General features: G+C 49.5%; 1 protein-coding gene across 1 annotated transcript in view; it reads left to right on the top strand.

Annotated features, from left to right (window-relative positions):
• Positions 1–26,388, top strand: part of ZC3H3 (zinc finger CCCH-type containing 3) — a 192,638-nt gene that overhangs the window by 66,595 nt on the left and 99,655 nt on the right. Inside the window, exon 4 of the mRNA XM_075085955.1 lies at positions 17,452–17,602. Coding sequence (XP_074942056.1) covers positions 17,452–17,602 — 151 coding nt within the window. The remainder of the gene's footprint in view (positions 1–17,451; positions 17,603–26,388) is intronic.

Below are 26,388 nucleotides of genomic sequence, written 5' to 3'. Positions count from 1 at the left end.
TTGCTAGTGTTTCTGTTGCAGTTTAAATATCAGTATTAAAATTGTAGAGTTGAGTCAAAGACGCTCTATTCTGCCTGTTATTCTCCGTGGCTTCCCAAATCATCTGGCCTCAGGGTCCTGGTTTTACTCTGAAGTGTGCTGACCCAGACTCCTTCGGAAAATGGTATGACTAAGTCCTGCGTGGGTAATCGGGTTGGCTCGTGGCAGCCGCTTGGGACTGCACAGACAGCCGTCACGGGGATGTATGTTCTTATCGCTTGCTGGTGTGTCTGACGATGCTCTAGCCATCACCTATTTGCTACAGCTCGTGCAGTGTTTGCAAATTGGGCTGCAGCCAAAATTCATTTGAAGATCACCAAGGAGTCATGGAATAAGTACTTGGTGGGTCTGGAAGCACGGCCGGACTTTAGGAAGTGATTTCCATCCTGCCACATTTAGCTCAGGCTTCAGCAGGACGATGGTCCGAGTGGAGCTGCCTTTTTCTTTACGGTCAGAGGAATGGAGATGCCACGGCACGCGGCTGTGTCTGAGTCCTTCCCCGCTGCAGTTCAAGTGGAGAAGTTAATCCCTACTACAACCACTATAAGGGATGGAAAACCCTGTGAGCAACCGGACGGTTTCCAGCTAGCTGGAGGAAGGGGAGCTCAGCTTGTGATGTATAACGTGCTGACGATCGGTGTGTAATGGGCTACCAATCATCAGTAAAGATCTACGTGTATTAAATCAGTGTTAGCCTTTCCAGGACCAGGAGACATACATCATGAATCTTCAGCACTATGTGTAAGATTTAAATGCCTAATTTAATATGATAAAAAAATTCCCCGGTGGTGCGGTCCAGGGGAACGGTACTCACAGAGTCACAAGCAGAAAGTCTCTCGCTTGTTGGGATTTTGTGCCGCGCTGGGTTGGCTGGCGCAGGGCTCGCGGCGGCTGCCGAACACAGCACTGAGGATTCAGTCCATGCCACTCTGCGTGTTGGCTCTTGCAGCGAGGCGCTGTGTGGCACCTTGTGCTCGGCAGCCCCAGCGAGTTGTTAGCAATTACTTTTCCTAAATGGAAATGCTGACCCTAAGCATCTTTACTCTGGTGCTGGCAAAAAAACCCCCTCCAAAACAACAAAACAAAGAAACCAGATCCAATAAACCTCCTTTATATGCAGCGTTTCATCCATGGATGGCAGCAGGGACGGGAGGCTGCAGCCCATACCCGAGGTGGGAAGGAGGAAACTCATGCTGCGCCGCTTGCGAGCGCACAGTGTTCCCAGCACGTAGCAATAAAAGTTTGTATTTTTCCCCATTCTTTGTAAAATATGTGCATGAGCTTTGACGGTGTTACACCAGAAGTGTCACGCTCAGGCAGCAGATGAATTGGCCACGACACTTTCTGTAGGGAGACGCCTGTACCACGCCGCATCGGTAGATGGGTCATGGAGGGATGGATCGAAGAGATGGTAGAGGAGTTGGGACAGATGAACCAGACGGGTGGGTTGATCAGAAGGGTCAATAGCTTGATCGGTGAGGTGGATGAGCTAACTTTCTCGGTGCGAATGTGCATACAGACGTGTACCACAGAGGCAGGAGTCCTAGCTAACAGGGATGCACGGTGATGTCTTTTCCCCTAGTTTTTGTGCAAAGCAGGTATTGTGAACCTGCTCCCAAGTCTCGAGAAGGAATTACCAACCTTGCGTGATGCTCTGTGGTTTCCTTCTCTTGATCTTCTTCAACATCAGCTGCAGTAGCAGGCTGAAAGGGGAGTGCAGGTCCTCAGCCTTTCGGGAGGCTGATCCTAAGTGTCTTTCACAGCAGCATTTTTCCAGGGAGTTTTTGGAGCTCTCTGGCTTTCATGTCTGCTTCTTTTCATTCTGCTGCCTCCCCTTCTCTCCTGTCATGCTTGCTGATGATGTTTCCTTGCTGACAGTAATCTCCTTACTGCGCTGTCCCCAGCTTCTCCAGATGCTCTCCTCCTCGCTCCCCTTCTCTCTGATCTTCTCAACAGCCAAGGGATCTCCTGGTTCCCCCATGCCATTTCCACACGTGGTGGGGCTTTCTTAAACCTTTGCGTTATTTCTAAGTAGGGAGCGAGTGATGCTGTTTCTTCTTTTGCATTGTGCTGTAAGGTTTGATGCTGTCTAATGGCCTTTAAAGTATATAATCCCAACGTAGAAGTTCTCTGTATTCTGATTCAGAGAATCTAAATGTTGGTTTGGATTGGCGTGATGGGTCCTGGCCAGCAGCTGGAGGAGCTTTAACCATTGCCAGGTCCTTTGGAGGGTATGAGACACTGGACATGCAATTGCAATACTACTGATGGATTCTTAGAATCATAGAATGTCCTGAGCTGGGAGGGACCCACAAAGATCGTTGAGTCCAACTCCTGTCCCTGCACAGGACAACCCCAAATTCACACCATGTCTCTGAAGGCCTTGTCCAAGTGCTTCTTGAATATCGCCAGGCTGGTGCTGTGATGCCTCCCTGGGAAGCCTGTTCCAGGGCTCCACCACCCTCTGGGGGAAGGACCTTTCCCTAATGCCCAGCCTAACCCTCCCCTGGCACATCTCCCTGCCATTCCCTTGGGTCCTGGCGTTGGTCACCAGAGAGCGGAGACCAGCCCTGCCCCTCCTCCTCCCCTCGGGAGGGAGCTGCAGAGCGCCGTGAGGGCTGCCCTCGGCCTCCTCTGCTCCAGCTGAACAAACCAAGGGACTCCAGCCGCTCCCCGTACGGTTTCCCCTCTAAACCCTTCCCAACTCCGTGGCCTCCTCTGGGACACTCTCCAGTAGCTTTATACCCTCAATGTCCTGCGGCGCCCAACACTGCCTGCAGCGCTCGGGGTGAGGCTGCCCCAGCACGGAGCAGAGCGGGACAATCCCCCCTCCCTTGCCCAGCTGCGATGCAGGGCTCGGTGCCCCCCAGGGCACAGTTGGCCCCCTGGGCTGCCAGGGCACGCTGTTGGCTGGTGTTCAACTTGTCGTCAGCCAGAACCCCCAGGTCCCCCTGCAGAGCTGCTCCCCAGCCCCTTGTTCCCTGGTCTGTCTGTACAGCCAGGGCTGCCGTGACCCAGGTGCAAAATCCAGCACTTGCCCTCATTAAACTTCATACAGTTGGTGACAGCCCAGCTCTGCAGTCTGTCCAGGTCTCTCTGCAGGGCCTGTCTGCCCTCGAGAGTGTCAACAGCTCCTCCTAGTTTTGTGTCATTGGCAAACTTAATTAGTATTCCTTCAAGTCTTGCATCCAAGTCATTTACAAAGAGATTAAAGAGTACCAGCCCCAAGATGGATCTTCTTGATGTGGTGAAGTGTGTCACGTCTGAAGAGAAGGCTCAGGGAGGATCTTATCAACGTCTATAAATACCTGAAGGGAGGGTGCAAGGAGGATGAGCGAGGCTATTCTCAGTGATGCCCAGTGACAGGACCAGAGGAGGCTCTGTCTGAACATCAAGAAACACTTCTTCACTGTGAGTGTGATGGAGCACTGGCACAGGTTGCCCAGGGAGGTTGTAGAGTCTCCAACCTTGGGATGTTCAAAAGCCATCTGGACATGGTCTTGGGCAGGTGGCTCTAGGTGGCCTTGCTGGAAAAGGGAGTTGGACCTGATGATCTCCAGAGGTCCCTTCCAACCTCAACCATTCTGTGATCTCGTCTCAAATAATTTTTTGGGTTCGGTATCAATAACTCAACCACATTTTGACAAAGTGAGCAATTAAAAAAAAAAAAAAAAGAGAAAAGATTGAACAAGCGGGAAGATGGAAACAATCTACTGACGGGTCCAGGCGCTCTGATTAAAATGAAGCTTTTCTCTAGCACTGGAGTTTCTTCAGGACTACACTACCCAACCCTACCCGTAGCAAGATACACGGGTGTAATTTGTTGCCAGAATACGTGCAGAAGACATTGGAGAAACGTGGAAGCAGCAGTCCCCCTTCTGCCCTGTGATGGACATCATTGCCAGGTCTGTCACCTCTCGTTCCTGATGCGCACCCAGGCAGAGGTGGCAGGATCAGTGCGGGGTTTTGCTCTTGGGAGGTGTATGAGACTGGTGAGCTCTTCCCAGCCCTGGGGAAGGTGCCTGGCTTGGCCACGTCAAGGGGCAAGAGGGATTGATGTTAAGCAAAGAATTGGGAATTTTCTGAGAGTCATGATTTTGCCCCTGTACTCGGCACTGGTGAGGCCACACCTTGAATATTGTGTTCAGTTTTGGGCCTCTCACTACAAGAGGGACCTTGAGGGGCTGGAGCATGTCCAGAGAAGGGCAGCGGGGCTGGGGCAGGGTCTGGAGCACAAGTGTGCTGGGGAGCGGCTGAGGGGGCTGGGGGGGTTTAGCCTGGAGAAGAGGGGGCTGAGGGGAGCCCTTCTCGCTCTCTGCAGCTGCCTGAGAGGGGCTGGAGTGAGGCAGGCGTTGGTCTCTGCTCCCAGGTTATTAGTGATAGGACAAGAGGGAACAGCCTGAAGCTGCATCAGGGGAGGTTTAGATTGGGTATTAGGGGAAATGTCTTTCCTGACAGAGTGGTCAGGCATTGGCACAGGCTGCCCAGAGAAGTGGTGGAGTCACCATCCCTGGAGGTATTTAAAAGACGTGTAGACGTGGCAACTGGGGACCTGGTTTATGAGGCCTGGTGTTGTTGGGTTGATGGTTGGCCTTGCTGATCCTAGAGGTCTTTTCCAACCTTAATTATTCTATGATTCTATCATGGTTTGAAACTGGCTCTGGAGTTTCTCAATGAACGGCAAGCTGTGTTTCATGGGCTGCGATGAGGCTTGCTTTGATATCTGGAAAAAGCCCTGCAACCAAATGTTATTCCAATTCCCATCATGCAAAGATTTTACTCCATTCCTGATGTGTCCTTGCACCATGCTCTTAGTTAGTTGTTGCAAAAAAATCTGGATGAAAAGCTCCTAATTGAAGCTGGTTTATGGAATTGTTATTGCTTGGTCTGTGCCCGGCAGCTGGGAAAATGAGATTGTTCTCCGGTTTGTTTAAACTTTGTAATGATGCCATGAATTGAGAAGTGCAGCCTTTCTCAAGAAGATGGACATGGTTGCACCCATGACTCAAGTAGGAAGAAGCAGGCTGTCTGATGAATGGGGAGAACAAAGTTGTCCCAATATGAAAACAAGCTTTTTGTGAAAGCGTGGTAAGTTTTGTTTTTATTTGCCATCTCCAAAGCAAGAGGACATGGGTTGGTGTCCTGAGACCTTGAGCTTGTGCGATGAGAGCATGGGAGCGATGCTTTGAGTCTGCGTTGGGTCTAAGGCAAGCTGGAATGTAACTTTTAATATGTTCTCTTTTAAGCATGTCCAACAGTATTTCCATGTTGAAATGTTTCTTTTCTGGAAACAAGTTTCCCCGAGGCTCTTTCCAGACTTCTCAGCTAATGAGCTCTGGCTTGGTGAGCTTTTGGTAATCATCAAACCATAGAATGGTTTAGGTTGGAAGGGATCTTTCAATCTCATCCAGCCCAACCCCCCTGCCATGAGCAGGGACATCTTCAACTAGATCAGGTTGCTCAGAGCCCCGTCCAACCTGACCTTGAGTGTTTCCAGGGATTGGGCATCGACCACCTCTCTGGGCAACCTGGGCCGGTGTCTCACCACCCTCAGCATAAAACATTTCTTCCTTAGATCTAGTCTAAATCTCCCCTCTTTTAGCTTAAAACCATTAACCCTTGGCCTATCGCTGCAGGCCCTGCTAAGAAGTCTGTCCCTGTCTTCTTTATCAGCCCCCTTTAAGCACGGAAAGGTTCCAATAAGGTCTCCCCGCAGCCTTCTCTTCCCCAGGCTGAACAACCCCAACCCTCCCAGCCTCTCTCCCCACCAGAGGGGTTCCAGCCCTCACACCATTTCCGTGTCCCTCCTCCGGACCCCTCCAACAGGCCCGTGTCTGTGCTGTGCTGGGGACCCCAGAGCTGGACGCAGGGCTCGGGGGGGTGTCACCAGAGCGGAGCAGAGGGGGAGAATCCCCTCCCTCGCCCTGCAGGCCACATCGCTTGATTTTTCCCTTGAAGCTGGGCAATGCTTTCCCCATTGTTTCCACTCCATATTTCCAGGAAACAACTCCTGTTCTTTTTGCATAAAAACAGGAATTTCAGGTGCATACCCAGACACATGCAATTGATTTGGAGAGTATATGAGGATTTTGATACTTTCGCTGCTAAAATAGGTATTTCCTTACAGCTGATCTCTAGCAAGTGCCACGGCACCAATGCACTGTCGTGCCTGATGGGTTACGTTAACTTCGTCTTTGCCTGCTGTCCGTTCAGTGGAGAGGAATTAGCAAAGCAGATTTGGTATTAATTCCCCAAATGTTCCCAGCTGAAAGCGGCTGCCGTGCTAAGCAAATATTGCAATGGGTTTGGAGCCCGCTAAAACGTCTCAGCTGCAAAGCCCATGCTTCTCTTGTCCTCTGCGAATATTACAGCCTGAACAGCAGTCTTGCTTGGGGTCACAGGTAAAGCACTTTTGATCAATTGGATTTATTTCCTATTAAGCAGCAGTTCATGATCATAAACCATCGTTTACATTCTGGCATAAATAGCCGTCGCTCTTGAAAGAGCTCAGAACTGAATGAGTGTGAAAATTAAATTCCCCTCTTAAACCGAAGGATGGTCCTTTTGGAAGCTGATTCTAGTAGCAATATAATTAACCTCTTGCTGTGCCATTCTGTGTGAACATATTGAACACGCTTTGTGATAATCATCCTGTAATGCTGGTGTCTGCTTTCACACTAAATTCGTAACAGTATTACAGTAATCCCAAATCCTTTTGTTAACTCTAGGGACTTGGCCAAGTTGGTAGCCAGAACAAAAGGCATCGGAGCCACGCGGCTCAGGGCTGATGTTTTGCAGGTGCTTCTGGTGTAATGGGAAACATCAGAATGATTTGATTTTGGGTGTAGGAGCTGTGATGAAACTTCTCTTCAGGTTCACCCACAGATTTACCCTCGTTGCGAGGTCATTTGATGCACGATCTGTTAATATAATTCTGGAAAGGTCCATGCAGGAATTGAGTAGGTGTACAGCCTCTTCTGGAGCTGCACAGCGTTTTTTTTAAGGTCATTGGAGGCAGAGCTACACTGACTTTTAGTGACTCAGCTTTTAACTGCTGGGACCCTTCCTTTTTCTCACGTATTATTCAGCGTAATTGCTATTATACGCTCTCTGTTACCCTGTCCAGTCCCCATATCCAGCTGGTTCCTTCTTGTTTTAGCCCGTCTTCTCTCTGTCTTCCTCATATTTTTTTCCTCCCTTTGCTGTGTCCTTCCAGTCTGCAGTGTTTCCTATCCAGGGAAGCACGTGGTGTTTTGGGACAGAGTTATTCCCAGGGACTTTGGATGCTGGGGTTGTGCTGCCACCTTTGCACCCAACGGTGAGCAGAAATCTTTCCAAGATAGCTACGCTTGGCAAAAGGACGGCAAGTGTTCCCTAACATCCCTCTGTCTCTACCAAGGTAGTTCACCCTCCTGGTTTCAGGGAGGATGCTGTGGACATCGCTATTTTATTGGCGCCTGGCATCAGCATTCTTTTTCACGAGGCTCCCAGTGCATCCTCAGCAGCTGCAGGCGTGATGGCCACAGTGTGGGACTGGCAGGTTGTGCAAGCACAGCACAGCTCGCAGCATCCAGACCAGCATGTTGCTCTTCAAGTGCTGTTTGCAAAATACCCATTGCTGTGCACAAGTCTAATATTGGGAAGCTGCTGCCTGGTTTAACCAAAAAACCCCAAAACTCACCCCAAAACTGGATCCAACCTCCGCTGGATTGCTGCAGAACCCCTTGCCTTGGAGATGTGCTGGCAGAGCTGTCTTGAACCTCCCTGGTGTGGACTCCAGCCGCTTGTGTCACTGCAAACCCCGTGGTTCCTCAACGCCGCTCTCAGTCTCGATCATAAGTGCTAAAATATTTGGGATTATGTCTTCTTTTAAAAAATATTGGAAGCCCTAACATTCTTGAGCGGCACAACGCTTTAAAATGCACAGTATTTAAGGAAAAAGAAAAAGAACTGCGTGGCACATCCTGTCTTCAAGTTTTGTTGCAGACCCTACAGCAAAGCGGTATCTTTGTATGTTATTTTGTTTTCCCCTCAAGAAATTGAGCATAAGGTATCCCTCAACCAAGCCATCTATTTTGCAGTTGGAAAAACAGGGATGGGAGAAGTGGGATATAGGCTTTTAAATTCTGGGATTTTTAGCTTTCATCCTCTTAGCGTGACATCACTTCTCTTTAGAGATAAATTTTATAGCAGAAATTAAGGTCTCAAATCCTTCACTAATGGATAATCACGGAGGAAGTGTTGTCTCAGCAGGAAAGCAGGTAGCATGAGGGTCTAGCCTGATAACAAGGGCAATAGTTGGCCCTATTCTCCATGTGCACAGAGCTGCCGCAGCAGGAGGACAACTGGTAAAGCACTGTTGGAGCTTCCCGTGGTGCTTTTGCTGTTGAGGTTGCTCCTGGCTGTGAATCCCTCTTCTGCCACCCAGTTTGCCCTGGCGTGGGCTTACCATGGAGGTGATGGAGGGACAAGGGCTGAGAAGTGGTGGCCTGATGGGTATCACAGCTCCAGCATCTGAAGCTCATCTGCACGGCTGCTCCGCTCCTGGGAGCCGGCTGGATCAGTGCCTGTCATTGGCTGTGACCCTGCACCCCTCACCAGCCTGTTGTGTTGCGTATGGTGCCCCTGTGCTCAGCACTGGTGAGGCCAGCAGGAGCCGGGCAGGGATGGGGCCCCTGTACTCGGCACTGGTGAGGCCACACCTCAAATGCTGGGCTCAGGTTTGGGCCCCTCGGGACAAGAAGGGCCTTGAGGGGCTGGAGCATGTCCAGAGAAGGGCAGCGGGGCTGGGGCAGGGTCTGGAGCACAAGTGTGCTGGGGGGCGGCTGAGGGGGCTGGGGGGGTTTAGCCTGGAGAAGAGGGGGCTGAGAGGAGCCCTTCTCACTCTCTGCAGCTGCCTGAGAGGGGCTGGAGTGAGGGGGGGGCTGGTCTCTTCTCCCAAATTACCAGTGACAGGACGAGAGGAATGGTCTCAAGCTGCATCAGGGGAGGTTTAGATTGGGTATTAGGGGAAATGTCTTTCCTGACAGAGTGGTCAGACACTGGCACAGGCTGCCTAGAGAAGTGGTGGAGTCACCATCCCTGGAGGTATTTAAAAGACGTGTAGACGTGGCAACTGGGGACCTGGTTTATGAGGCCTGGTGTTGTTGGGTTGATGGTTGGCCTTGCTGATCCGAGAGGTTTTTTCCAACCTTAATGATTCTATGAAACTAGCTTCTTGCCCAGCATATCCAGGGAAGCTACCTGAGATCCCTTCTGAGGCTGTTCTTGATGGGATGCTGAGTTCCTGAGGCCTGCAAAACCTCTTGCAGGGATGTGGAGGGAGGACAATAGACTCAGCAGGGCAGCAAGGACCTCAGCAAGGCGTAGCGAGTCACAGGCTTGCAATGCAGATGAGAAGATTTCTCTCTTCCCTGGCGCGCTCTTGTTAAACTGCTCTTTGGTAGTGCTGCATACCTCTCCAGGTTACCCACATTTAGGCACTTTTGGGGCTGGACTGCTGCTGGCAGCTCCTTGCACGCCTGGAAAGTTTCCTGCCTCTGTCATGCTTGTAAAATTTGTTTTTCTCCTAATAGTCCTTGATAACTTAAGCTACACCTTTCTACTTCCCACATATTTGAGATATAAAGAGCTGAGGAGTTTGCCATGGATTTGTATTATTGCTGCTGTTGTCTGGATTCATTTTGGCTTATATTTATTGTCCTGGTATTGAGTTGTCTTGAAGGCACACATCATGTTTTCAAACAGAATAGAATAGAATAGTTCCAGTTGGAAGGGACCTAGAGTGATCCTCTAGCCCAACTGCCTGACCACTTCAGGGCTGAGCAAAAGTTAAAACATGTTATTAAGGGCATTGTTCAAATGCCTCTTAAACACTGACAGGCTTGCGGCATCGACCACCTCTAGGAATCCTGTTCGAGTCTGTACCCGCTCGGTACAGAAATGCTTCCTAATGTACAATCTACACCTCCCTGGTGCAGCTTTGAAGCGTTCCCACGTGTCCTGTCACTGGATGCCAGGGAGAAGAGCCCAGCACCTCCTTCTCCCCCTCCCCTCCTCAGAGGGCAGTAAGGTCACCCTCAGCTTCCTTTTCTCCAAACTAGACAAGACCAGTGTCCTCAGCCGCTCCTCACAGGACAGGCCTTCCAGCCTGTCACCAGCTTTGTGGCCCTCCTCTGGATGCATTTGAGGATGTTCACATCCTTCTTAAATGGTGGGGCCCAGAACTGCACACAGGACTCGAGGGGAGGCTGCCCCAATGCTCAATCCGGCCCAGTGCTAGTTGGTAGTTGGGCTAGATGATCGTTGTAGGTCCTTTCCAACTGAACTCTTCTTCCTTCGTCTTCCTTCGCCTTCCTTCGTCTTCCTTTGTCTTCCTTTGACTTCCTTCATCTTCCTTTGTCTTCCTTCGTCTTCCCTCTTATCAATACAGTGGGATAATCACCTCCTGTAGGAAGATGGGTGTGCTGTGTTTGATGCACCCCAGTGTAGGGTTTGCCCCCTTGGCTGCCAGGGCACACCGCTGACTCCCCTCGAGCCTGCTGTCAGCCAGCACCCACAGACCCCTTCCTGCAGGGCTGCTCTCCAGCCACTCCTCTCCCAGTCTGGCCTTGTGTCCAGTGTTACTCCATGCCAGGTGCAGAAGCCGGCATTTGCACTGGTTAAATTTCATGCCAGCGATGGTTGCCCAATGCTCCAGTCTCTCTAGATCCCTCTGCAAGGCCTCTTGTCCCTCAGGAGAGGCAACAGCACCTCCCACTTTGGTATCATCAGCAAACTTGATAATGGTGCCTTCAACTCCTTCATCCAGTGCATTGATAAAGATCTTGAACAGAATTGGCCCTAGAAAGGAGGAACACCACTGATGACGGATCACCTGCCAGATGTAGGCTCATTCACTGTCCCCCGCTTTGAGCCTTGCTGTTGAGCCAGCCCTTCACCCAGCGCAGCGTCTACCTGCTCATCTCACAGTTGGCCAACTGGTGCAGAAGGATGCTATGAGGGGCGCGATCAGAAGCCCTACTAAAATCCAGAAACACTACATCCATGGCCTTCCCTTCATCCACGAGGTGGGTGACGTTACTGTGGAAGGATATTGAATTAGGACACAGTCTTGTTGGGGCATTGCAAAAGAAAGGGAGGTTTGGTCCCATGCCGTCCTTTAGCATCACCCCATGTGGATGATTCTCCTGCTGCTGCAAGCGCCTGCTGCCACAGTGTGGGTTTGCTTTGGGTAGCAGGTGAGCAGCAGCTTTGTTCTGGGACCTGAGGAAGAGAAAAGAAGAAAAACAGTGCTTTTTGCTGAATCTTTACTTCCAGACCTGGAGGAAATCCCGCAGCGAGGGCGTTAGTGGGATTCACCTTCATGTTAGAAAGTGTTTGCTTTCAGAATAGCCTTCGGCAGAGATTTTCAGTTCTTTTTGGAGCTGCTTTTGGTTTCAAATCCCTGCTTTTTACACGCCTACTAGCTTCAGAGCCGGTATCAGGAGTTACGAGATGCTAGTGACATTCTTTGCACATGTAGCAATAGTCCTTAGCCCTTTATTTTTCCTCCTAATGGATGTCTTTGAAAAAGCAATTCAGCTTTATCAGAGGTTTGTGGCCTCTGCTTTGCTTTTTACTTAGTGGACTTGTCACGACTGAGTTAAAAGGGCCCCTTAGGGTGGCCCTGCTGCACATTGCTTTGCGCCCCCGAGGTTTCCTCCAGAGCTGAGGACAATACCAGCACTGTATCAAAGGTACAGCTTCTGCTCCCCAATTTGCATTCGTTCCTACTTTCATCTCGCTTCCAAGTGCTGGAAGATCAATGTACCTGTCACTCATCACTTCTCCAGCTTGCCTTGGAGAGGGATTTAACAGCAGTGGCAGCAGCAGCTTGGCACCGAGCTGCCGGCGGTCCAGCCTTCCCCGTCAGAGGCCTGCACACAGGCAGGTTCGTGGTGGCCAACGATGGAGGGTAGGAGGCCTGTTAGGGACTCAGGTCACATCACGACACACAGCACTGATTTTTTTCCGATTCCCGTGCAGTTTCTGTGCTCATATGGGAGGCTTTTTCTGTCCCGCATCCTTTTCCAGAAACAGCATTCACAGAATCACAGGGTGGTTTGGGTTGGAAGGGACCTTTAGAGATTATCCAGTCCAACCCCCTGCCATGAGCAGGGACAGCTTCAACTAGATCAGGTTGCTCAGAGCCCCGTCCAACCTGGCATTGACTGTTTCCAGGGATGGGGCATCAACCACCTCTTGGGGCAACTTGGGCCAGTGTTTCACCACCCTCATTGTATAAAATATTTTCTTTATATCTAGTCTAAATCTACCCTCCTTTAGTTTAAACCCATCACCCCTTGTCCTGTCACAGAGGCCCTGCTAAAGAGATTGTCCCCATCCTTCCTGTAGTCCCCCTTTAAGCACTGGAAGGGCACAAGAAGGTCTCCCCGCAGCCTTTTCTTCTCCAGGCTGAACAACCCCAACTCGCTCAGCCTGGCCTCGTAGCAGAGGGGCTTCAGCCCTCGGAGCATTTCTGTGTCCCTCCTCCGGACCCACTCCAACAGGTCCGTGTCCTTCCTGTGCTGAGGGCTCCAGAGCTGGACGCAGCACTGCAGGTGGGGTCTCATGAGAGCACCAGAGCATAAATCTCTTGAATTTGGGAATCTGCTCTCCTGAAATGACCCTTGCTTATTTAACTTTCTTTTTCCCAGCAGTAGGTAGACAGAATTTACTCCACCACTATTGCAGTTTCCCTAACCCACCCTGAGCAGCAGCAGCTTCCTCTCGCTGCGTGGACTCGCCCACTTGCTTGTTAGGGTTCGGCTGGCTGACGATGCTGACCCGTCCCTGGAGAGATGCTGTAATGACACAGCCACGCAGAAGTAAATGGCTCAGGGTGTGACGTTCCCCACCGCCTGTTTGCCAACCCCTGTGTTATTGTAGGACTGAGATTATAAACCCTGGTTTGACTGCGAAGCAAAGTTAGTAATATCTGCCTCGCCTCCGCTCATTTTTTGGCAGGGGTAGAAGATTCAGATTTGATGAGAGCTTATAGGGATGAAGGATTTGGAGGAAATAACAGCAGGTCAATGTTCCCCCTCCCCATTTTTCTTGCCATGGGGGATAAATACATGTTTTTACAAAACATTTTCCCTTTTTTTTTTTTTTTTGGTTGAAACTTCCTTGCAAGTAATCTTAATTCTCCACTTTGTATTGGGGTTGGAGAAAAGCTATCACTTTTAAATGTTGCAACTTCATTAATTTTGGGGAGGCAGAATCAAAATAAGAGGAAATTTGGAATGGTTGGAGAATATAAAAGTTTAAGGTTGAGGCAGTGCTTCTATGATTTAAGGATGCCAGAAAGTGAGTTGGACCTCGTGTTATTTCCAGCTCACCCGTGGACACCCCAGGAGCCAGACCTGTTTTTGCCCTCCGAGCCTCAGCTTCCCCAGGGAATCAATTCCTTGTACCTCTTGCAGCAAAATAAGAGCAGAAATAAGGATTCTCATAACCATGTGGCATTCAAACCCTTTCTTAAAGGATGCATGAACTTGGTGGGTCCTGGATCCCATCTGCTCGGAATGCTGTGGCAAGAGGTTTTGGCAGCAAATTGCCCACCTCAAGATCAGCATTGAAGTTTGCATCAGGATTTTTGCCGTGGGCACAGTTGGTGCGAGCAGTGCCCGGGGGATGCACGGCTCCGGATAAAGCACCAACCTCAGCAGCGCGGGGCCTGTTGCGATGGGCGCAGGCTGCGAGCCCTGGCTGATAAATGATGCTCATATCCCATTCAAATATGATGCAAGCAGTTTTTTTGTAGTTTGTCTTCCATTGCGGTAGTAAAGTTTTTAATTAGGAAAGCTAATGAGATCGATTAGTCATTAGAACTGACCTCTGGATCTCTGCGAGGAGTGTGCATGTGTGCGCCGGGCTGATAACGGGGGACGCTGGGGTATTGTTTGTAATAAAAGCGTAAAGTGTTTGATTTGAGTGAAATGTGCCACGGGGAATACATCATGCGGAGAAAAAAAATTACAACCCTGGGAGCCTGTAATGAAGGGAATTAAACCAACATCCTATCTAAATAACATGATTATCTACACAAAACCCCTCAGCTAGCAAGTAATAATAGAAAACTGAGCTCTTCGGAGAGTCTCTTTCAGGAGGTGGTTAATGCTGGAGCCGTGTGCGCAGGCACTTTCAGAAGAGCAGCTCCGGCATGAATACACCATCCAATTACTGCCGGGGAATAGAGTTTACCAGGCGCCAGCCCGTCTGTGCAAGGAGGGGGGGGGACGCCTGCAAGCCACAACAATTTGGGACCTCTATTTCTTGTGTGAGCGTGAGGTGGGGGACGATGTCAGGCAGGAGTTTGATGAGGTTCTGGGTTGATTAGTGGCAGCTAGAGCTTGCATAGGGGCAAAAAAAAGAGCTAAATGTTAATAATGTATTCAACAAATTCCCAGCTTCATAATTTTGTAAGGTCGGAGCGGCGGAGGGAAAGGGTCAACTCGTGTTGTCGCTGTTCGGGGAGGATGTGGGTTTGTGGCTCTCATCCCTTCCCTGGTGCCAAGGAGCTGTGTTGGGTACATGGTTGATGCTGTATCCATGAGAGGCTGGATGTGTCCATGCCTCGTGGGTGGCAAAAAGGTCTCGTAGTCACCAGCCCTCACTGTAGCTGGGATTTCATTGTATGCCTGTGCGGCGTTGGGCTTCCTTGTCTGTCCTTCTGTTGTTCCCATTTTGCAACCCAAAATACAGTTCTCTGAAGCAAAATGCTCCGACTTTGCCGGTGCTTGCATGCAATTATAATTGTAATTAGAGCGTAAACCTTGCAATGGGCTTTAAAAACCCGTGTGATGGAGCAGTCGCTCTCCAAAGAGTTTTGTCTGATACAAAAAGTCCCAGGACAGGGAAACGGTGATGAAAACTTGTTTGCTTTCCATCTTCTTTCCTCTCTCTTCTTGCCTCACCTCTAAAGCAATGAGTGTCTGCGGTTCCTCTGGTCATCGAATCACAGAATGGTTTGGGCTGGAAGGAACCTGTGAAGATCATTTAGTCCAAACCCCCAGCTGTGAGCAGGGACATCTTCAACTAGATCAGGTTGCTCAGAGCCCCGTCCAACCTGACCTGGAATGTTGCCAGGGATGGGGCATCCACCACCTCTCGGGCAATCTGTGCCAGTGTCTCACCACCCTCAGCATAAAACATTTCTTAGATCTAGTCTGAATCTACCCTCTTTAGTTTAAAACCATTAACCCTTGGCCTCTCACTACAGGCTCTGGTAAAAAGTCTGCCCCCATCTTTCTTATCAGCCCCTTTTAAGCACTGAAAGGTTCCAATAAGGTCTCCCCACAGCCTTCTCTTCTCCAGGCTGAACAACCCCAACCCTCCCAGCCTCTCTCCCCACCAGAGGGGTTCCAGCCCTCGCACCATTTCCGTGTCCCTCCTTCGGACCTGCTGCAACAGGTCCATGTCTGTGCTGTGCTGGGGACCCCAGAGCTGGACGCAGGGCTCTGGGGGGGTGTCACCAGAGCGGAGCAGAGGGGGAGAATCCCCTCCCTTGCGCTGCTGGCCCCGCTGCTGGGGATGCAGCCCCGGAGATGGTTGGCTTTCTGGGCTGCGAGCGCACATTGCCAGCTCATGTCCAGCCTTTCACTCACCAGTCCCCAAGTACTTCTCTTCAGGGCTGCTCTCAATCTCTTCATCCCCCAGTTTGTGTTGATCCTGGGGATTGTCCCAGCCCATGTGCAGGACCTCACATTTGGCCTTGTTGAACTTCATGAGGTTCACACAGGCTCACAAAACATCTGGTTGTATTGTAATTTGTTTTATTTTATGTTTGATTCCAAGTAACCAGAAGCTCTTTAAGTTACTGGGGTTAACTTCCTGGCTTTTCAGTTTGTTCAACATTTACCGGTTGACTTAACGCGTCCTTACTTAGAGCGTACTTTGTAGCGCTGCTGGTTTTATGGGTGCCGGCTGGTTAACAGCAGCCTGCCGGTCTTGAAAGCATCATCCAAAGTGTGCTTGCTTACTGCGACGCTGCAAAAATAATTTGCATGCAGGCAATATTTGGATGCATTAATTAAGCAGAATTCCCACACTGGAGTCGGAGGGATGTAAAAGAGTCTCTTAACATCACACGTGGGTGTGAGGATCTGGCTCCATGCATGGCGCCAACAGGGAGGTCCCATATGCTGCGGCGTGGCCAAGTGCAATGCCAACTTAGAGCTGGCCCAAACACTTTCCAAATTTTATTGCAGCTGTATAAAGGAGGTTATTTGCGTGGTGTCGTGAGTGTGTTCGGTGCTTTATGGGCAGTGTTGAAGGCTGTGACTCCCTCCATACGCTCCTTGCTTGGTGATCATTTATCTTATGGGTTAGTATTGAGGAGTGTCATCATTATCATGAAAAATTCCAGTGACTTTTCCGTCATGGCAGAGCCTGCTTTTCTCCTCTCCCCCTGGCAGAAGTTGTAAGACTCTGGCAGAGTTTGGGAGTGGAAATTCATGCCGCGGGTTACCTGATCCCTCCCGAACCCAACGCGAGACGGCGGCTTGCTTGGGAATGCACGTATTAAACTGTAAAGCCACGGATCGCCGTTACCACTGCCGCAGGGTGATGGGGAAGCTGCTCCCGCTGCTGTGGGGAACAAGATTGGTTCTAAAATGCATTTCCCTGATTTTCTGGTTTAGACACAGATCCAGCATCTTGGGAATTTCCAGTTTGCCTGGGAAGCAACGCTGTCCTCCCTTCTCTCACAGGGACAAACATGGGGACAGGTACAACATTTTCAGGGGAAATAATGATTCGGCTTTTCCCCTCTCAACCTTGCAATAATTTTAATTAGAGTATCTCCAAGAAAAACAGCCAGCCCTTTAAATCAGTTATAAAAGCAGAAGACTTAGTCTCAGCATGTAGTGTCAGCTTTAATTATCTGGGCAGTTATAGCTGTATGTTATAAAAGTCGGGCAATTAGATGCATTCCTTAAAGCCACAAAAAAAATTGCTAGCTATCAAGTGGAGGAAGACCAGAGTCAAACATATAACTGTTAATTGCATGAAACATTCAGCAGAATAAAACGTCTTGTAGATCATCCTGCAAAATATGATGAAAACGGAATGATTAAATGCATAAATCTGTTTCCAGTGATGTTCAGGTTCAAGGTGTTGTTGGTGAATGCATGATTTACCTGGTAGAGTTTTGCTGCCAGGCTGATGAAGCCAAATACCCCCAAGAAACGCCCCCAGAGCCTTTCTGTTACCATCAACCATGGTGGTCCCGTGCCTGATGCACCCCTGTGGTCTTCTGCCCCTTTCACAGGTGCAGAAGAGTTAGTTGTAGGACCTACGTTGGTGAGGTCCCTTCTGTCCCAGGCACACCTGAATTTCAAACCCTTTTTGCCATTTGCTTTCTTGTAGGAGCCAACTTGCACTTCGTAAGGAGCCCCCCGGCCAACAAGGTGATAAAGACGCGCTATAGGATAGTGAAGAAGAACGTGGCATCTCCAGCCTTATCGTCCTTCGGCAGCCCCGTTCCCAACTGGAAGACAAGGCGCCCTATGACATCCAGGTAATTCTTCCATCCCTTGAATGCAGGTTGGGATGCGGGAGCCGAGGGAGCTCCCACGTTGGTTCCATGTTATTACCGTTGTGTGTTTGCCGCTTAATTTCTCTATTTGTTTAGCCACTTCTACGCAGAGTTTATTGACTTAAAAGTGTAAAATCATATTAGTAATCACGTTAGCCTGAGCCGGCGGCCAACAGCTTACTGCAGTCTGTGGCTTCATATTTATTCCCCGTTTGAATTAGTTGTTTCCATGAAGCAGTTAAATAAGCTGTAAGGAAGATGAATAAACGCATACAGCTTTTTATATCAGACCTAAGTAAACTTGCTGCTTCTTTTGGAGATAGATGTGGTGTATTAATTAGGAATGGTCAAGCCTGCTAACGAGGCCAGACCTTCCCTCCGCTCTATAATGTTCTTGTGTACGTCCTCCCCCCTGTATTTGGCACCGGTGAGGCCACACCTTGAACATTGTGTTCAGTTTTGGGCCTCTCACTACAAGAAGGACCTTGAGGGGCTGGAGCGTGTCCAGAGAAGGGCAGCGGAGCTGGGGCAGGGTCTGGAGCACAAGTGTGCTGGGGGGCGGCTGGGGGGGCTGGGGGGGTTTAGCCTGGAGAAGAGGAGGCTGAGGGGAGCCCTTCTCGCTCTCTGCAGCTGCCTGAGAGGGACTGGAGTGAGGCGGGGGTTGGTCTCTGCTCCCAGTAACACGCGATAGGATGAGAGGAAACAGCCTGAAGCTGCATCAGGGGAGGTTTAGATTGGATATTGGGAAAAATATCTTTACTGGAAGAGCAGTCAGGCATTGGCACAGGCTGCCCAGAGAAGTGGTGGAGTCACCATCCCTGGAGGTATTTAAAAGACGTGTAGACGTGGCAACTGGGGACCTGGTTTATGAGGCCTGGTGTTGTTGGGTTGATGGTTGGCCTTGCTGATCCTAGAGGTCTTTTCCAACCTTAATGACTCTATGATTCAACGTTCGTGCTAGAGAAGACCTTATTGAAAGTGTGTTGGAGGCAGATGCCCCAAACCTATACCAGGAGGTAGGTGCAGGCACAAACTTGCTTCTTCCAGGGTTATCTGGATGGGTGGAGCATCAGTTCCACCCTGTAGCAAATAATTTGGCATGCCAGCACCTGTCTGAAGAAGAGTAATACCAGAGGATGGTGCCAGACCCTTGAGTCTGAGTCTTCCTAAATCAGCTGTGCTGATGTCCATATTTCAGCTACGAGTGAACTGCAGCCACGTTAGCTCATACAGCTGTTACCAGGGAACATCTTGGAGGCTGAGACAAAGTCTGGAAGTGGTGTATAAGCAGCAAGGTCATTATAATTATTGATGTCCGAGGAAAAGGCACTATTAGAAAGGATGTTTTTGGTTATAACCCAGATTCTGGCTATTCTGAGGTGGAGAATGACTTCTCCTCCCCCTGAAATGCTGATTTGCACTGTCATGGGCAATATCTTGGGCAAAGAGAGGCTGCTTTGCACTGCTGTGGGCTTGTTTGTTTTATTATTTATTCCAGTGTAGCAAATCCAAGGAGGTGGGGGATGCTGTGGGCTGTCCCCCCCCCATCGGCTCCTCTGGTGGAGCCGTGACGCAGGTTGGCATCAACACCCTGCTCCAGGTGGTTTCTTCCAAAGGTTATTTCCCCCAGCGATGCTCCAAGGGTTGACGGGTTTTATGGTGGGTGCTATGGAAAGACAAAGATTGCGGTGATTGTTTTTAAAGCCTAACTTTGCCTGATTTTTCCATATTTTAAGTGAATTTGGCTTTGGGTTTCACAAATATTGGTATCTGAAGGGAGGGTTTGTTTTGGAAGACTTCAGGGTGATGAGGCTAAGTGACCAAGTAAACAGATTTTTTTTAAAAAAGGTGTTTATTTGCAAACTATTTTTTAAAATATAAAACTAGGTCTATTGTTTTGTCTTGTTTTTTCAAGCTCTTAGTTGAGAAACTCCTCGTCTCATATACTATACCGGCCTCAGTTTCAAAGTGCTTCTTCTCATAGAAAGCCAGACCATCAAATAAGTAATGGGTGTGTTTCTTCTTTGGCTCCAAAGGCAACTTTATAAAAACACTGTTATTAATATTTCGAAGTGTGGCTTTTGCATTGTGAATGTGCAAGTATGTTATGGTAAAATCTCAAATTATATTGCTTCTTAGAGGTTCATAATTTGCTGCTGATAATTTTGGAACCTGGTATTTTCTGTGGGAAAGAAGATTTGTTTCTTGTGGCTTTTAATCTCCTGTTTCCTCCTGCAGGGTTAGTGTAATGCTGACTCTGGTTCTGGTTGCTCCTGTAGCTACGGTCACTGATGTGCTACTCAAATTGCCCCTAATGAGCACATTTACATCCGCATCGACGTGTGTCTTGCCCTTTCCCATCCCCAGCTCGGTTTGCTGCTTTTTGGGTCCTGAAACAGCTGTTTTGAGCAAATCCTCCTTCTTTTGTTTAGGTGGAAAGAGCTGCTGCTTTCAGTTCCTGGGACAGACGGTCCCATTCTAACAACCCTTCTTTCTCCGTCACTGCCCTCGCTGCAAATCCTGCTCATTTATTGGAGAAAAGATTGATTTTTGTTTCTAGTTTTTGTGACGGTGAAATGTTCTGCAACTGGTCAGTGCAAAACTACTGCTTTAGTGTCTCTCCGTCATTAATGCGCCTCAACTGGGACCTCGAAGGAGAAAATGTGACCCAGGCTAGGCTTGCCCTGCTCCGTAATCGTCCCAGTTTTATTGCTGGGAGGGGAATTTGCGTCTTGTACCTGTCTGTTGGTGGATTCGGTTCTGCAGTGGCTTTCCTTGCTGGTGAAACACGATGATGGTTTTGCCACTTGATGCTTTTTATAGTGAGAATTGTTATGTCGTACTGTGACACGATGCTGCCCCAAATTATTATCCCGTTGATGTACAAGCCTGACTCACAAATCTCTTTTGGGCATCAGTGGTAAGGGAGGGAGAGAGAGGCTTCTTGTAGCCATATCAAATTTAATCTGCTGCCCCTTGATGACATGCAGATGAATGTGCTTAATCCAGTGCTGTAATAAATAGGTGACTAACTTGGTTACCCAGAGAGGTGGTAGATCACAGCACCACAGAACGGTAGGGGTTGGAAGGGACCTCTGGAGCTCATCCCGTCCCACCCCCTGCTGGAGCAGGCACACCCAGAGCAGGGGCACAGGGCCGCGTCCAGGCGGGGTGTGAATGTCTCCAGGGAAGGGACCCCACAGCCTCCCTGGGCAGCCTGTGCCCCTGCTCTGGCACCCACACAGGGATGAAGGTTTTTCTCATGTTTAGGTGGAGCTTGCCGTGCTCCAACTTGTGCCCGTTGCCCCTTGTCTTGTCATTGGGCACCACTGAAAAGTCCAGCCCCATCCTCCTGACACCCACCCTTGAGATCCCCCCTCAGTCTTGTCTTCTCCAGGCTGAACAGGCCCACGTCTCTCAGCCTTTCCTCACAAGGGAGATGCTCCAGCCCCCTGATCATCTTGGTACCTCTCCGATGGACTTGCTCAAGCAGTTCCCTTGGCCTTCTTCAACTGGGGGGCCAAGAATGGGATACAACACTCCAGATGTGGCCTCACCGGGGCAGAGCAGAGGGGGAGGATAACCTCCCTTGCCCTGCTGGCCATACTCCTTTTCATGCACCCCAGGACACCCTTGGCCTTCTTGCCAATAGATGCCCCATCCCTGGAAACATTCCAGGTTGAGTTGGATGGGGCTCTGAGCAACCTGATCTAGTAGAAGATGTCCCTGCTCACTGCAGCGGGGTTGGACTAGATGACCTTCAGATGTCCCTTCCAACCCAAACTATTCTATGATTCTGTGAACTTCAGCCTTAGTTAACAGAAAACAACTCGCGCTCCGACTTTTCAGCTCAGGTTCTTCCCTCGCAGCTTTTTACTCCAGATGTGGGTGGTTGATGGATGGAGGACGTGTGGTGAGAGCTGAGGAGGGCAGGGAATTCCTGCAGGGTTAGCGCAGGAGTCTCTGGCTGCTGGGTGGTGAGTGTTGCTCAGCCGAGCAGAGGAGTGACCTGGTTTCGTCGCTGCAATTGGCTGAGCGCTTCCCCTTGTAGAATAATTTTATCCGTATTAATCTTTGAGTTCATTAAATGATGTAGTTTAGATCTTACGACTGTTTCAGACAAATCTTGATAAAATGCCATCAGCAAATTAAAACAATTATATTTTAAAGAAGCAATAAATCTCTTACTCAGTCTCCCTATTACCTTCCTTGTGTGTGATCAGTCATCTGGACTGTCTGGAGGAAGCACATGGCAAATGCTACTACTAGTTTTTACATGTTGTTTTTTTTTTTGCGCTCCATCGTTCAGAGCATCGTCTTGGACCTGTAGCAACGAACGAGCCGGGGGCTGCTTTTTTGCTGCTGTGCTGTGCTTTTGCCAACACAACGGGCGCCTTCGGGGGCGGCGGGACACGCTGTGCATGCCTGCAGCGCTGGTTTGGTCACCCCCTCATTATTATCTTTCAGTGTGTGTCATACCGAACGGTCGGCTGTTTAGTTTTAATATCCTTTTCACCTTAAGCTAGAAGTGTGACGTTAAAAGGCTGGTGGTGCTGCAGTTAAGTGCTGCTCCCAAATTGGTTTCTAGCTGATGCTAAGGGGAAGTTCCTGCCATGAAACCCAGGTTTTGGGGGCTCCAAAAGTGATGCGCAGCCGTTTTGCACAGGCACCGATCTTTTCAGATTTAATACGCAGCCCTAATAAAGTTAAGGCAGGAGCTGTGTCCTTGTCCATCTTGTGAACTTGTCGTCGCTAAAGATGTTTTATAAGATTCCCCAATCTCTTTTTGGGTGCCTGTGCTGCAGTTTGCAGCAAGAAACCTTGCTGGGGCATCTGGGACGTTGCCCTTGTTGCCGACAAACTCCCCCCAAATCAGCAGACTAAGATGAAGAGGGACGTGTCTTTGGGAAATGAGTGACGGGGAGAGTCGCTGCAGGTCTGGAGGTACCCGGTGCTAATCCCTCGGTGATGAGCTGCGTTCTCCCCTTATTGCTAGGTTGCATTAAACTTCGCCCTGCTGCTGACTTTTCTTAGAGGCGATAGATGGGAGTATATTTTAAATTAATTTTACTACACTTTTTGTAATATTTTTGTTTTAAATAGATTTATAAGCAACTTGGGGGCTATTTCTCCAAATTTATGAAGATAATTTTCGCTCTCTTGATAAGGTTAAATTTACACCTGCTATTTCCATATTAATTCACATTGCTAAGTGGATCTAATTTTCTTCCGTTCTTCTATCTAGCGAGTGTGGCCTTTCCTAATGCAATTTCCCCCTCACTAAATCACTGTGATCAGGAGTCATGATCGAGTTAAATTAACTTAAATTAATTTACTTAATAAGAGCTCCAGATCATTGTGAATGAGGTTAAGATTTATTGATTCTCCTTTTCACTCCTCCCCCTTATCTCTCTCTGCTTTGCAGGAGCGCAACTCAGAAGGGCTGTGATTTGCTTGCCTTAAATTTCATTTGCTCCTATTGACATTGTGGTTGGTCATCGCTTAGAAATCATGGGGGGATGCCCTCTCCCCACGCAGCCTCTCGCTGCCGGGAGAGGGCTGAGCGAGTTGGTATGGAGGAGCTGCGATGGGTGAAGCGGCGCGCTGAGCAACGGCGCTGACGCTGCTCCTGCTTCCAGCCTTTTTCCGTGGTTTGCGTGGTGTCAGCAGATGTGGCCACCGGTAAAACAGGATATCTAGGTTTCATAGATCCTACCCGGAGGTGGCAGAAGCCTTCTGGGGTTGAAGGCACTGTAGGATTGTTGAAACTACTAGAAAGGTAGGTAGGGCGTCTGCTGTTGTGGCTGGGATCCACCCCAATGCACCTTGGCTGGAAGGAGCAGATGAGGATGATGGCAGGAGGATTCTCCTGGCCATCGCAGATACCCCACCTTGCAAAGCCACGTGCTCCACCGAAGGGACAGTCTTCTTGCAAGCAGAGCAGGGTGAATGGGGCAAACCCAAATGGCGTTGAGCACCCATCCCAAGGCAGCAATGAGAAATGTCCGTGCCCCCGTACGGGGGATGACCTGCCCATGATGGGCTCAGCCAGGAGCAGTGCCAAGAGCAACAGAGAGCATTGCCCGGGAGAAGGAGGGCGCACCAATGCCTGCAGGAGACCCCAGCTCACCCTCTAATGGAGAGGCAGAGACACTTTAAGGCACGTTTTTGGGAGCAGAGAACCCTATGCGCAGCAGCTGCTGTTGTGTTTATAGACCCCTGATGGGCGAGTTAAACACTGACCCACTTTGAAGAGTTTTCTTCTAAAATACTGATGCATGTATTTAAAAGAAAAGTAACCCGTTTGCAAACATAGTCTGGCATTGGTGGAGAAGATCAGTTTATTTCCTTTAGAAAACTTAGCAGCGCCTCTTGAGGGACAGTCCTACCCCTCCAGCACTATAAATAAGTAAAGAACAAGATAATATAACATTTGTCAGAGAAATGCCTGCTCAGTAGAAGGCTTGTCAGCAGAGGATATGCTTGTGTGGTTTAGTTTTGTTTTCTTCTTTTCTTTCTGTTCCTTGGCCTGGAGCATGTTGAATTGACTAAGGTGGAAACTAGAGCCTTCTGTGCTTGACTTGGGTCCTCGCCACCCATTTCTCTGCAAAGCCTTTAGGGTTTTACGCTGAAAGGTAAAGTGGGTGACGCACTCTGTGAAATGGCCTGGCGCTCAGCCACAGTGGTGGGTGCAAGTGCCACTTCCCCAGGGCAAAGGGACATATGGCCAAGCGCCCAAGAGGAGGAGAAACCACCGCCTCTGCCAGTCACTGTCTTTTCAGGAGGTTGGGGTGCTGTGTGCCAGCGTTTGGACACACCGACCTCCCTGTCTCATCCCATCCTTTCCTTCAGGGTGGGTGAGTTTTTGGTTTCCCGTTTTCTTTTTGCTCTCTTACCAATGGTTTTCAGATATCCGTTGCCAGCTGGTCAACTCAACTCATCACCCATAGAATCATAGAATGGTTTGGGTTGGAAGGGACCTTTGAAGAGCATCTAGTTCAACCCCGCTGCCATGGGTAGGGACATCTTTCACTAGATCAGCTTGCTGAAAGCCCCGTCCAACCCGACCTTGAACACTTCCAGTGATGGGGCCACCCAATGCTGCATCTCTAGCTTCTCCTGACCAGCGAAGGTATCTTCTGAGGGTCTGTGGAGGCCATCACTCTCCAGTGCTGTCCCCATGCTTGGTCTCCTCTCTCGGCCAGCATCATCATCGGCTTTTCCCCCAGGTCCCACGCTGGGGTGCTGAGCTAATTTCATGCAGCCCCTGCCACCCCCTCCTGGGGAAGCCCTTCAGTTTTCCCTTGCTACGTGATCCCAGTTTGCTGATGTGTCTTGAGTCCTGTTACATGTTTCCCTGCAGAAGTGAAATAGAGGTTTCAACTCCTTGAGACAGTGGTATTGCATGGTTGGGAAGGGTGCTTGGCTTCCCCCTCTGTGGTGGAGTATTTTCGGTGTCTGACTGAGGCGACTGGAGCTGCAGGTGCCGGTTTTGGTGTGCTGTTGGCATATGAGTTAACTCTTTCTGCCTAAACCCATGGGGAAGGGACACATGGTTGAACTAAAGTCTTGGGTTGCAAGACAGAGGCATGTGTGCCCTGATAAGTGCGGGCCAGCACGGCTTTCCCAGATCAGTTGCTACAGCTAATTCCTGCAGAATGCAGAATTGTATGATTGGTTTGCCATGAATACTCGTTGCACGGCATGAACATGAAAACGCAATTTATCCTCTTTTTTTTTGCGGGGAAGAGCGTATCCTTGTGACTTTCCAGGGAAGCTGTCTCTTCTCTGTGTACCTCCTGTTGCATTGCAGATCGGGGCGATGCGGAGCGGCCGAGCCCCCATGGCACAGCACCTTAAACCCAAGTGTTTCAGTCTGCGCCAACTCTACCCTAATCCAAGCTGATGGGCAGTAACTTGTCAAGCCACAGTAATTCAAGTGCTTCTGAGTTTTCTGGTTGCACTCCCCAGGAAGTCCATCCGTTCTGGAAATGGAATGGGTTCACCCAACTTTTGTGACATCTCTGGAAACCGTTGAGAAGTGTTTGAGATACATTGGTGCGTGTTGCGTGTCCTACAACCCAATGTTGAGTAGCTTTGCCTGTGCTGGCAATTACAGAGCCAGAGTGGCCCTTGCGGGGAGTTTATTTGGGTCCAGCTGGGCAAGGTTTAGCCCTCATCTCACCTGTCAGTGTTAGGGGAAATCCCTTCTCCGCTCGATTTGCTTTGCTGGCACAGAGTTACGATCACCAGCACGGCTTGGGGCTTGCTGGGCAATTATTTCCATCACTTGGAGAAGATATTGCTGTGGAGGATGAAACACCGTGGGGCATATATCTGGAGGCTGAAATGGTGGAGAATGTCCTTCTGCTTAAAAACCCCAACTTTTGGGGAGGAAATGAAGATGCCCTTTTAAAATTAGGTGTTGGCCAAGAATTAGAGAGAGCAACGGGAAGGGCAGCCCCAGATTAGTCCATGAACCATTAGTTTCATCTGGAGAGGACACTATGGGATGGAGACCAAAAGGTGCATCGGTTTAGTGATGGGTGGTGGAAGTAGGTAGAATTCGGTTGGCGAAGCGGTTTTCAGTGCCGGCTCTGCCCAGGGTATGCTCTGTGCTGGCAGGATTTTTCTCTTCATCCCTAACCACTGTCTCAAAAATCTCAAGGAGAAGAAGCCAGAGGCACATAACTGACACCTGATTATTTCTCCATGTTGCTAAGCAGACACTGCTCTCATGTATTTACTCAATGCACTTCCAGAAGTTG

Source organism: Phalacrocorax aristotelis, chromosome 2, assembly GCF_949628215.1.
Source record: "Phalacrocorax aristotelis chromosome 2, bGulAri2.1, whole genome shotgun sequence".
Lineage (NCBI taxonomy): Eukaryota > Metazoa > Chordata > Aves > Suliformes > Phalacrocoracidae > Phalacrocorax > Phalacrocorax aristotelis.
The sequence above is the reverse complement of the archived record's forward strand: the minus strand, read 5'-3'. Positions and strand labels throughout refer to the sequence as shown.